This window comes from Hylobates moloch, unplaced genomic scaffold (genome assembly GCF_009828535.3).
Source record: "Hylobates moloch isolate HMO894 unplaced genomic scaffold, HMol_V3 SCAFFOLD_17, whole genome shotgun sequence".
Lineage (NCBI taxonomy): Eukaryota > Metazoa > Chordata > Mammalia > Primates > Hylobatidae > Hylobates > Hylobates moloch.
In genome coordinates, this window is record NW_026652292.1 from 63311963 (window position 1) to 63324017 (window position 12055).

Here is a 12055-nt window from a genome sequence, read left to right on the forward strand (position 1 = left end):
CAAACATTTAAAGAAAATCGGAGACAATTGTACATATAAGGAATGTGTGTGTACCCATTGCCCTGTCTCAGCACTTCAGTTTTACCTACCATGTCTTGTCTTCTAGCATTCATTATTTTAAACATATTTCAGTAAACATATAATTAAAATGGGATAGCTTCATAACATACGCAGTTGTTGATTGTAATTGCATCTAAGTTACTTTCTTAAAAAAAATTTTTTTTTTTTGAAATGGAATCTCACTGTGTTGCTCAGGTTGGAGTGCAGTGGTGCAGTCCTGGCTCACTGCAGCCTCTGCTTTCCGAGTTCAAGTCATTCTCATGTCTCAGCCTCCTGAGTAGCTGGGATTACAAGCACACGCCACCACACCCAGCTAATTTTGTAGTTTTAGTAGAGACGGGGTTTCACCATTTTGGCCAGGCTGGTCTCGAACTCCTGACCTCAGGTGATCCACCCACCTCAGCCCTCCCAAATTGCTGAGATTATAGGCGTGAGCCACTGCACCCGGCCAAAATGATTTTTATCTTTTTTATTTTCTTAAAATCATCGTGATGTATACTGCCATGGGCACACCTTTCTCACAATTCACATTTGGTGTCTGCTCTGATAGGCCAAAAAAAAAAAAAAGACATCCCTTTCCTCCTTTCAATTTGCAAATACTCTTTTCTGTTTAAGTTCCTAGGTACTTATTCTGTGAGAATCACTGAATCCAGCCTTTTTCTTACAAAAAAATTATAAAATATAAAAACCAATCCAGTGTTGTTCTTGCTGAAGGTCATTGTAGGTTAATTTGTAAAGTGTTGGCCATTGTGTGATATCAGGTCTTCCCATCCAGGAATATGTTGCTACAGGCATCCCAGGAACAGCTGACCTCTCCCTGATCAGTTCTCTTCCCAGCTCCACTTGGAAATCCATCTGCCTGATGGTCACTCTCTCTCACATGTGAAGGATTCAGCCCAGATTCCAGAGGAGAAGTTGCAGGACTAAGTTGCAGGACTCCGGATTTCTATCCCATCCTCTGCTGTGTTCCACCCCCCACCTCATTTCTAGAACTCTAGGTCTAAATTCTACCTGTTCTAAATTCTACCGTAACAGGCGTAGAACAGATCTTGTGGAGGTTGAGCATATGCGATTTTTCCAGAGTGCTCAGTCTCATTTTAGCATTAGAAGTCCCCTGAAGTTGAGGTGTACATCCTGAGCAATGAGCAATTATTGAGCACCATGTATACTCCAGCATGTTACTGGCTGTACACGGACGTGCATACACACACAGGCCCTCCTCCCCCCAGCTCTAGAGCTCATCGTCTGGTATGAAAGAAATACTTCCGTCAAATCGTTTTGGGTGTAACAAACCACTCACATTGTAGACTAGGGGTTTCTGAGTTCCATTCATTCAAAACGCTGCAAGACTCAGGTTATGTATTGAAGCCTGCTAACACAGGATAGACTAGAGAAGTGATGTGCCCAAGAGTAACGTGGAATTATCTCCCCAGTCTCCAGGATGACCCTGAAGTCATCCTGCTCTCCTCATGATTTTCAGTCATGTTTAGTACACTACTGCTGCTGATCACTGAGGCCATCCTTTTCCTTTTGTTATTTTTTAAAGTTTTAATTATTTATTTTCTATTTGTTTTTACATTTTTATTTGCTGCTTTCTTAAATTAGATGCAAGTGAACACTTAGAGTAATTCTAGTGGGAATTCAGTAGGGTACCTTTTAGGTTCACCTGATACTTGACAGAAAAATTCTTATCTAGCATTAATATGCTTTTAATAGTTGTATTTACTACTTTGTATAAGGTGAAGCATAATTTTCTTCTTCACCCTTGGAGGAAGTATTCGCTAATCGCTCCCTCTTTATAAGCATTGAAACTTTCATGACTTCTTTATAACATTATTTAAGGACTGTAGGATGCTTTAGAAAATACGAAATAGGATAAAATGATAGATAATTGTATTTTTAAAAGTGGAATTGTTTTCTGTCTTTCAGAAACCTTTCAGGGAATTTGTTTTCTTCATTATCTCAAGGAACTTTTGATTATCTTGCCTCATTACGGTCTTTGTAAGTAAGAATTTTTTTCTTTTTTTTTGATTTTCATGTGTTTTTGAAAATTAAAAACATTTATTATGTGGTTTCAGAGACTTTGTGAGGACAATTTGTCAAGGTAGAGTCTCACTTGAGAGCTTGCATTCACACTGAAAAACATACAGTAAGCCTGAATAATGTGGTTTAGACTAGGACAACTGTTTTCTCCTTAGGATACCGTATTACTCTAGTCTATATTTAGAGTAAGTAAACTGGTAATTGTTTCTTTTTGACTTTTTTTTCAGATCATAAAATGTTGCCTTGTTTGACTAATTAAATTTCCAAAGTATAAAATACCCCTTCCTATGAAGAATTTGTAAGAATATTTTCTATTTTAGGAATTTAATTTTATCCTGTAAACCTACCTCCCCTCACCCCCCACTTAAAATCAAATTTACAGCTTATTACTGATGTTTCTAGGGATATTTATTTAGAATGCCTACTTTATGAAATCAGTTTAAGTTCTGATTTACACAGTTTCTTGTAGCTTTAGAATTGGTTGATTTTTTTCCCTAGTTTTGTTAACTGAGAGATTGCATAGAAGTTATTTTGAAAGTAACTATTTTCAGATAAACCTTAACATATCTCAGACTATAAATTATCCTAATTTTATTGGAATTACAGTTAAATATAATGTTTTTCGGGTTTTCATTGTGAGTAATTTGTGGGATTGAGTGTCTTTCTTCCAGGGAAAGAGTTTTTCTCTCCTGATTTCTCTCTTCATGTACTGTGACTTCTCTCATCTCTGTTCCTTTACTACACCTGTCATTTAAATCTCATTTAGGAGTCTTCCTTGGGATGTAGCTAATGGCTATTAGGAGCCCCAACCAGCTTCTCACCATCAGAGCAGGCATGTGTATGTACTTCTGGAGTCACTTTGGCTCGTACTCCATCTTGTTGCTCTTTTTGGCACCCTTACCATTCTTATCCAGAAGACTACCTTTGAGCAGAAACATCTCCTTTTGGCATATTTAGTGGGCTCAGGTCAGCCATTTCTGCAAAGATTAGGAAATAAAAAAGACAAAAGCTAGTCTGACTTTTAAGACCCTGGGTAGCAGGAACGTGGAAAGTATTTTCATCCCCAAAATGGAGGAAATTGCCAGTGTTTTTACCTGGTAGTGTTAGGAACTGACCATAAGGTGGTACTTAGGAATTAGGAGTCTGTCACGTCCTCCTTCTGGTATTGTTTAAATTTATTTTCTATGCTGTATTCCATCAGATCCCTTTTCTTTTTTCCTTATTCTTTTTTTGCCAAAACTACTGAGGTGAACCCTGAGCCAACACTCTAGCTGTGTTAGAAGCACACACACTTAACCATTATTGCACTTTGTTGATTTATTTTTATAGAACATCTTGCATTCTATTTTAGTTATGTTTACATTTTGATTTTTCTATTATATGATGCCCTCCATATTGGCAGGAACAGGGTCCTGCATTTATTGTTATTAGCTGGACTTAGCAAATGTGCGGCACATGAATAGTCAGCACTTAGTAATTATAGTATTTAAGAGATTTTGTGCTTATATCTCAGCTTTGTTTATCCTTTCTTCTTCTTGCGCCCAGGTGCAAAATTATAAAGCTTTTTGCCTCATATAAAGACATTTCTTTACTATCTTTTATATCAAAGCTGAGGTATTCTTATTTATATGCTTTTGATTTGTTGGGTCTTTATCTCTTACATTTGTAAATATCTTTAGTGTCACTTGGTGCATAGCAGAAAGGGGTCAGAAACAGTCCCAACCCTAGGGAAGTTCACAGTCTAGTTAGACATACAGAATATAGCCACGGAAAACAATCTGTATTGCTTTAGGTTGCTGTTTGATTGCCAGAGTCAACAGAGTTGGTAGGCATTTAGGCCAAGAATTTGACAATGATGGTGGAAAATTGGGGATGGCTTCAAGATTCAATATTAATGCCACACACTTCATGATAAATGAGTAGAAGCTTGATAGACAAAAAGGAATGAGATTTGGTATTCTAGAACTCTGGTGTTCAGTGGCTTGTTGCATAGAAGAGGGATATCTGCCAAAGAGTCTTTGTTTGCCTACCAGATTTCATCCAAAGCAGAAACCCGGGATCAGCAAGAACAGTGTTGGGTTCCAACACTCTGCAGTTCAGCTCCTTGGAGAGAAACTGTAGCTAGTTGCTGAAATGTACTTTAGGCGTGGTATGGGTGAACAGTATTGTGCTTGCCACCAGAAATGTAACCCAATATAAAACAAAAGTGCTATTTAATTTTAGTCACTAGAATCTCTAAGCTGTATTTGCATGTTACAGGGAATTCCAGACTGAGTATCTTTTGTGTGACTGTAACATACTGTGGATGCATCGCTGGGTAAAGGAGAGGAACATCACGGTACGGGATACCAGGTGTGTTTATCCTAAGTCACTGCAGGCCCAACCAGTCACAGGCGTGAAGCAGGAGCTGTTGACATGCGGTAAGGGAGAAATCCAAACTGAGAAAGCATTTACCATATTTTGACTTGCTACCATGTTTTTTTTGACAAATTGAAAGATTCTCTTTATACTTGGACAGAACTAGTGTGCAGCCAGTAATCATTATGGATTTGATAATATTTAGTTTATGCCAACAATTAAGCTAGCTAGATTAAACGACTTTTTTTTTTTTCAATTGTCTTTAAGGTAGCTGTTTTTAGGTTCACATCAGCTTTCTTTATGCAAACCAGTTTCAAAGAATAGATTTTCAGATTTTCCATCAGTTGGCAACTCATGAATTTGTCTGTAGTAACACAGTCTCAGGGTGCACACATCCTGTGTGTGGGTGGGAATGTGAATGATACAGCCTTTTTGAAGCAACATGTTTCAGTGTTCTTAAAAGGCTGATACAGGCAGGGCGCGGTGGCTCACACCTGTAATCCCAGTGAATCACTTGAGGTCAGGAGTTTGAGACTAGCCTGGCCAACATGGTGAAACCCTGACTCTACTAAAAATACAAAAATTAGCTGAGCATGGTGGCAGGCGACTGTAATCCCAGCTACTCAAGAGGCTGAGGCAGGAGAATTGCTTAAACCCAGGCGGTGGAGGTTTCAGTGAGCCAAGATCGTGCCATTGCACTCCAGCCTGGGTAACAAAAGTGAAACTCCATCTCAAAAAAAAAAAAAAAAAAAAAACGGATACAGTTAGATCTAGTAATTCTATCTCTTATAGTTAATTCTTAGGAAATGATCAGCTTTGTATGTAAACCTTCAGACTCTGTGTATAAGCATATCCTAAATTCTCAAAAATAGGAGATTGGTTTAATTACTTGTGACATATCCATTCAGTGAATGCAACTATTGAAAATCATGATTTTGAAGAATGTCTGGGGAAATGAGGGAAATAACATATTTGCCACGTGTTAAAAGAAAAGGAAACAAAAACAAAAAAAAACACAGCTACACACACAACCCCATAAAACAAAAACAGTCCTAAAGTGATGGGGGGAGGTCCCAGTTTAGTCGTTGTTTGGAAATAATCTATCATATTTTTTTCCTTTTCTCATTATTGTTGTTGTATCACAAGTAAAATATGCTCACTGAATGAAAATTAAGATTTGTGCAAAGAAAAAAATAAAAGAAGCGGAGAAACAAAGACCATGTTTATGTTCATGACTGAAAAATAGCTAGTGTTAAGACCTTTTTGTATCATCTTCTATGACTTTTTTCTATTTTTTAACCAAAATATCGTTATACTCTAATGATATTTTATAACCTTTTTAAAGTTGAATGAATGTAAACATATTTTCTCATTTAAAATAGATGCATATCAATCAACATGGCACATGGATACATATGTAACAAACCTGCACATTGTGCACATGTACCCTAAAACCTAAAGTATAAAAAAAAAAAAAAAAGGAAAAAAATAAAATAAAATAGATGCATATCAACCCGTTGTATAGATGAAGCCATAGTTTAACAACTTCTCTATTACAGCATATTTAGCTCGTTAATAATTTCTTGCTTCATAAATAATGGAAGGACTAAATTCTTTGTATGCATTTTTGCATATTTTCTATTATTCTTTAGGATACACTACTACTAGAAGTAGAATTGTCATGTTAGAAAAATGGACGACGTATTTGAAAGTCTTTTAATGAACCAATGTCATTGGTGTACATTTTTGTACATATATTTAAAATCTTTAATTTTTCTGACTGAAAGGAAAAAGCTGATTAAAAACTTTACAGTATATGGGATCTTAAAATACTGTTTTTTTCTGTTTTCTTTAAATGTTCTGATTTTCCTGCAATGAACATGCATTAGTTTTACAGCCAAAAACCCGTGTTGTAATCAAAGGTAATGCAGTCTCCAAAGTGTATTTTAAAGTTGTAAATATCAGCATTTACTTATCACTGATGCCATCTTCTAGAGCACAGCTTGTTCTTTTAGTTCATTTCTGTAATCATCTGATACTCTTATAATGCCACTGAAGAGGAATAACTCTAAATGTCAGAACTGATTATGAAATTGTTTCTTTTTAATTTCGTTTTTATCTGTTATCACTAAACTCAGTAGCAGCCTGGTTGTTATTAGCAGTAGCATGCTGGTTACTGAGGAATATTTGTTGTTCTGTTTTTATAATTTTACCTAGAATTTCTGTAACTTTTAATTATGGTGTTTGGAAATTATATTTGTTTACTGAATCTTTGACTGTCTCTAGACCCTCCGCTTGAATTGCCGTCTTTCTACATGACTCCGTCTCATCGCCAAGTTGTATTTGAAGGAGACAGCCTTCCCTTCCAGTGCATGGCTTCATATATTGATCAGGACATGCAAGTGTTGTGGTATCAGGATGGGAGAATAGTTGAAACCGATGAATCGCAAGGTATTTTTGTTGAAAAGAACATGATTCACAACTGCTCCTTGATTGCAAGGTAAACTGTGTTTTTTTTTTTTTTGAATGAAGAATTGTGACTGTATATTTTATTTATCCTTTTGGAGTTGTAATGTTTAGTGGAATTTGAATTAATATTTCATCATCTTGTATTTAAAAATGCAAACATCTGGCATTTCCTTTTCCTGGTTCTTATTCATCTTCTAAAATTAAATAGCCATCTTTTCATCCAGTTTTTAAAGAAAAGATTTAATTTCAAAGAGAAACTTTAGAAATTGGAGACTTTTTTAAAGTTTTTGAAGGAAAAATGTAAACTTTTAGTGCTAAACCTAATTTTCAACTATTTCCTGCTGCTAAGCTTATATTTTCTCTTTTAGTAATCACCTGATATTGACTCTAGTCAAAATATTGACTGATACAATATTTTAAGGTACTTATCTTCTCTACCTACTAGTATAAAAGAATATAACATCTGAACTATCAACCTCACGATTGGTGTGAATACGAAAATAATTAAAAGTAAAAATACTTTATAAAGTATAATAGACTAAGAATATATTTTACTTTGGTAAAATTTTTACCTCTAGACATTGAGTTTTCCACTCCCTTTCTTCTTGCTTTCCACCTACCTAGAACTTGGCTTATATTTCTATTTCAGTAGAGCTGCAGTTTTCAAACTCTCTGCCAGGGCCTCCTAGGGTAACATCACAGAAAACTCACAGGGGTGCTATGAAACATTACTGAAAAACTAAAGGTTCTGAGTTGACATTCAAATCTCAGGGGTTCTCTGAGTTGAGATTTAAGACTTATGCAGTCGGCTATTTTATAAGTTTTCTTGAGATTTCATGTCTACTAGAAGCATATTTTCATTTATATCTTCCAACATTTAGAGTAGATGCTTTTAAATCCTTTCCTGCTAATTCCAACATGTGGGCCATCTTGTGATTGTTGGTACTGGCTGCTTTTCTTTTAAATATGTTTCATATTTTCTTCTTTTTTAAAAAAATATTGTTTATATGTCTGACAATTTTGGGTTATAGACTGGACATTATGAATGATTTCCTGTGGAGGAGAAGTTGGCTAAGTACAGTCTATGAACCAAATCTGGCCCACTGAGCCCATAAACTAAGAATGTTATTTATATTTTTATTTTAAATGGTTACATTTCAGATGGTTACATAATTCCCTACATAATATTCTTAATGTTGCTTTGTAGCCAGCAAAGCCTAAAATGTTTACTGTCCGGCCATTGAAGAAAAAGTCTGCCGACCTCTGACTCTGGATTCTGTTATATTCCCCTAAAGAGAGCTAACTTTTGTTTGGTCAGGCAATTAGATTGGCTGAACTAACTCCTAGCTCTGTCCCCTCTGGTAGGCAGAATCTGAAGTCTTAGTTTCCGCTCTACCTGCAAGTGTAGTTCAGGATCAGTAAGAGATCTTGGTGCATTTTATACAAAGAAGTTTGGGCTTCCAGCCTGACTTCTTTCTACCTCTGTCTTCTGATTTTTTAAGCCAATAAGATTGTGAGTTTCTATTTGAGTGAGGCCTACCCTGGGCAAAAGCCATTAAAAAAAATCTAGTTACTTCCCAGTGCCAAAAACCCTTGTTTCTCATATCAACTTCTCTTCAGGTATTGCCTGCTTTTGATCAATCTTCATGTGTTCAAGTGATTGTCATTTTTTAATTTGTCAGGGGCATATAATTGTTAGCTGTGGGAAGGGTGATTTAATATGAGCTACTCAGTGATTGCTAGAAGTAGAATTCCCTTATTAGGGGATAAGATTAATCGTTGGAAATGATATATTCATTGTTACACTAGTTTTACTGTAGCGATAATTTCAAATGCCTATACATATGTCAGAATTCATCACATCGTACACTAAGCAATTTATTGTATAAAGAGACAATAATTGATGTATAATTCAATAGTAAAGTTTTAAAAGTAGAACCATTTTCTATGTAAAAGAGCTTTGATTAATTTAGAACTCTAAATTATTTGACTATAAAGTAAGTAGATTTACTGTATAAGTCTATTTCTGCAAGTCATGCTTAAATTTAAATTATGTTTAGCAATGCAAAAAAAAGTTAATTATAAGGATAGCAAGTTAGCCTAACATTTTTTTTGGTAGGGACATTTGACTAACGTGAAAATCTTTCATGTGAAGACTGAGACAGTTCTTTACCTAGATTTTGCCCCAGAATAATAGAAGAAAGAAATACGTGGTTATTGCATTGGTTAATCTGATATTCCTATTGATTTTTCTTTGATCTCACCGTGTCTTTGATTCTTCATCAGTAAGAAACAGCATTTTTCTTAGGAGTTGAAATTGAAGCTACTTCTTTCTTTTTAAATCTTCAAATCTGCTGCCTTGAGGATTCCTGGAAGTGTTATTCCAGTGATTGGTTTTAGATATTAAAAGTATTGCTAAAAGTTATCCAGGAAACATTTGCAGCTTTGGAGATTGAAGGGGAAAAAAGTAGTAAGAAAACTAGAAACACTCCATTATAGTGTCATACTTTGGGATGCTGGACTTTGGACAGTTACTGTGGTACAAAGCAAGTGCTATGTGTAAAAGTCATTGTAGAACAAGAAATGAGCATCATTGTCTGATCCGAATCTGAGGTTAGATTAATTTTAGAGTGTCCAGCAGGCACACATATCTCATTAAAAAGTAGTTGTTATTTAAGAATACAATAAAAATTTTGTTTCAAATTTATGTGTGTTACTTTTTTCAAATGGCTACTAAAGTATCTGAATATAGATAGACATTTTAGGGATTTAATTTGGTAATAGAAACCACCATAGGTATTTTTTTGAGCTGGGGTGGGGCACCATGAAAAAGTTACTATGTCAGTGAAGGTTCTGTGAAGTAAGACAGTGTTTGGGAACTTCTGGATTAAGGAATGATTTTCATTGCCGAAATACACTTCTTCCTGATTCAGTAAAGCCTTATAAAGTAGAATGTTGGACAAAGTTAAATTTAATGTCAAACTCTTTTTTGTGTCACTCTATTTTAAAAATATTAATTACAGTATGTTCATTTTTCTAACTTAGTAAAGACAATAAACATTTTCTTTGATGTTTCATAATATAAAAGTGTCTTGAGCCTTTATTAGAACATTTGCTGTAGCCATCAATGATTTAGGAGATCGGACAAATGTGTATTTACTTCAAGACATAATTTTGTAAGTTAATTAAAATGATACATACTTTCTGTCTAATTATTTCTTATCATTTGTGTCTACATAACAGCAACGCATACTGGGTCCTGTGGGGGAAATAAAGGTTAATTGAAGGCTCTGACATCTGCTCCTTAATTAATAGGTTTTATATTAGAGAAATTATGATTTCATCTTGGAAATTGGATTTACTGACAGTCATTTAGAAATACAGCTGTTTTATGAATTGAAATATACCTTAACATGGAAACCTTTTGTGAAAGTATTAATTGGTAATTTACTAAATCATTTTAGGGAGGTAACTGGTTTGTTTCTAGTGTAACCCTTTATATTTTACCTTAAACATTTTGTTAATTATGTAAATTCATAATAATCTTCTTTTTTCATGTTTGAATATTTTCTTCAGAATCTGTGAGAAGGGAGATGTGACTTGGAAACTTCTCCAAGTTTTGCTAAAGAATGTATGATGGGCCGGGTGCAGTGGCTCACGCCTGTAATCCCAGCACTTTGGGAGGCCGAGGCGGGTGGATCACAAGGTCAGGAGATCAAGACCATCCTGGCTAACACGGTGAAACCCTGTCTCTACTAAAAATACAAAAAGTTAGCCGGGCGAGGTGGCAGGCGCCTGTAGTCCCAGCTACTCGGGAGGCTGAGGCAGGAGAATGGCGTGAACCCCAGGGGGCGGAGCCTGCAGTGAGCCGAGATCACGCCACTGCACTCCAGCCTGGGTGAAAGAGCGAGACTCCGTCTAAAAAAAAAAAAAAAGAATGTACGATGATGTTTCTGCCTTTGGGCTTGCCATTCCTGTTCTTTTTTTGTGTGTATGAAACAGAGACTTGGTCTGTCACCCAGGCTGGAGTGCAGTGGTGCTCTCTTGGCTCACTGCAACCTCCGCCTCCTGAGGTCAAGCCATCCTCCAGCCTCACTCAGCCTCCCAAGCAACTGGGATTACAAGCGTGTGCCACAACACCCGGCTAACTTTTTATAATATTTTTAGTGTAGACGGGGTTTCGCCAGGCTGATCTTGAAGGCCAGGCTGGTCTTGAACTCCTGCCACCTGCCTTTGCCTCCCAGAGTGCTGGGATTACTTGCCATTCCTGTTCTGTAAAGTGTTCGGCTCTCCCTATTTCTGCAAGGAGAATTCTCATGCATCATATAGCATTGCATTTGATTCCTATGTCTCTTTTTTTTTTTTTCAACTTTTTTTTTTTTGGGGGACGGAGTCTCGCTCTGTCGCCCAGGCTGGAGTGCAGTGGCGAAATCTCGGCTCACTGCAAGCTCCGCCTCCCGGGTTCATGCCATTCTCCTGCCTCAGCCTCCCGAGTAGCTGGGACTACAGGCACCCGCCACCACGCCTGGCCAATTTTTTTTTGTTTTTGTGTTTTTAGTAGAGACGGGGTTTCACTGTGTTAGCCAGGATGGTCTCGATCTCCTGACCTGGTGATCCGCCCGCCTCTGCCTCCCAAAGTGCTGAGATTAGAGGTGTGAGCCACCGTGCCTGGCCATGATTCATATGTCTCTTATTGCCCTGATCTTGTATTTTAAAGATCTCTTTCCTTTTTTGCCTTGACACTGAAGGATTTAAAGGAAGGACTCATTTTTTAAATTCATTTTTATATAGCAAGTGCTTACCCTACAATATGCATTAAAAAATGTTTGCTAAATGAATGATTGAGACCCAGTATTGTCTCCTTTTTTGCCTAATTATATTTTCTCTCTTTTTAAAATCTTTCTTTATGCAGTGCCCTAACCATTTCTAATATTCAGGCTGGATCTACTGGGAATTGGGGCTGTCATGTCCAGACCAAACGTGGGAATAATACGAGGACTGTGGATATCGTGGTATTAGAGAGTTCTGCACAGTACTGTCCTCCAGAGAGGGTGGTAAACAACAAAGGTGATTTCAGGTCAGTGTTGTGGAAAATACTGGGAAAAGTTTAATTTGCCCCAGATCC

At 36.6% G+C, this 12055-nt stretch overlaps 1 protein-coding gene across 2 annotated transcripts in view; it reads left to right on the plus strand.

Moving 5' to 3' along the window:
* ADGRA3 (adhesion G protein-coupled receptor A3) overlaps positions 1-12055 on the plus strand; it is a 130783-nt gene that overhangs the window by 67172 nt on the left and 51556 nt on the right. For both annotated transcript variants that reach the window (XM_032135627.2, XM_032135628.2), the window contains exons 5-8: positions 1990-2061; positions 4363-4523; positions 6748-6961; positions 11843-12007. In XM_032135627.2, the coding sequence (XP_031991518.1) occupies positions 1990-2061; positions 4363-4523; positions 6748-6961; positions 11843-12007 (612 nt within the window). The remainder of the gene's footprint in view (positions 1-1989; positions 2062-4362; positions 4524-6747; positions 6962-11842; positions 12008-12055) is intronic.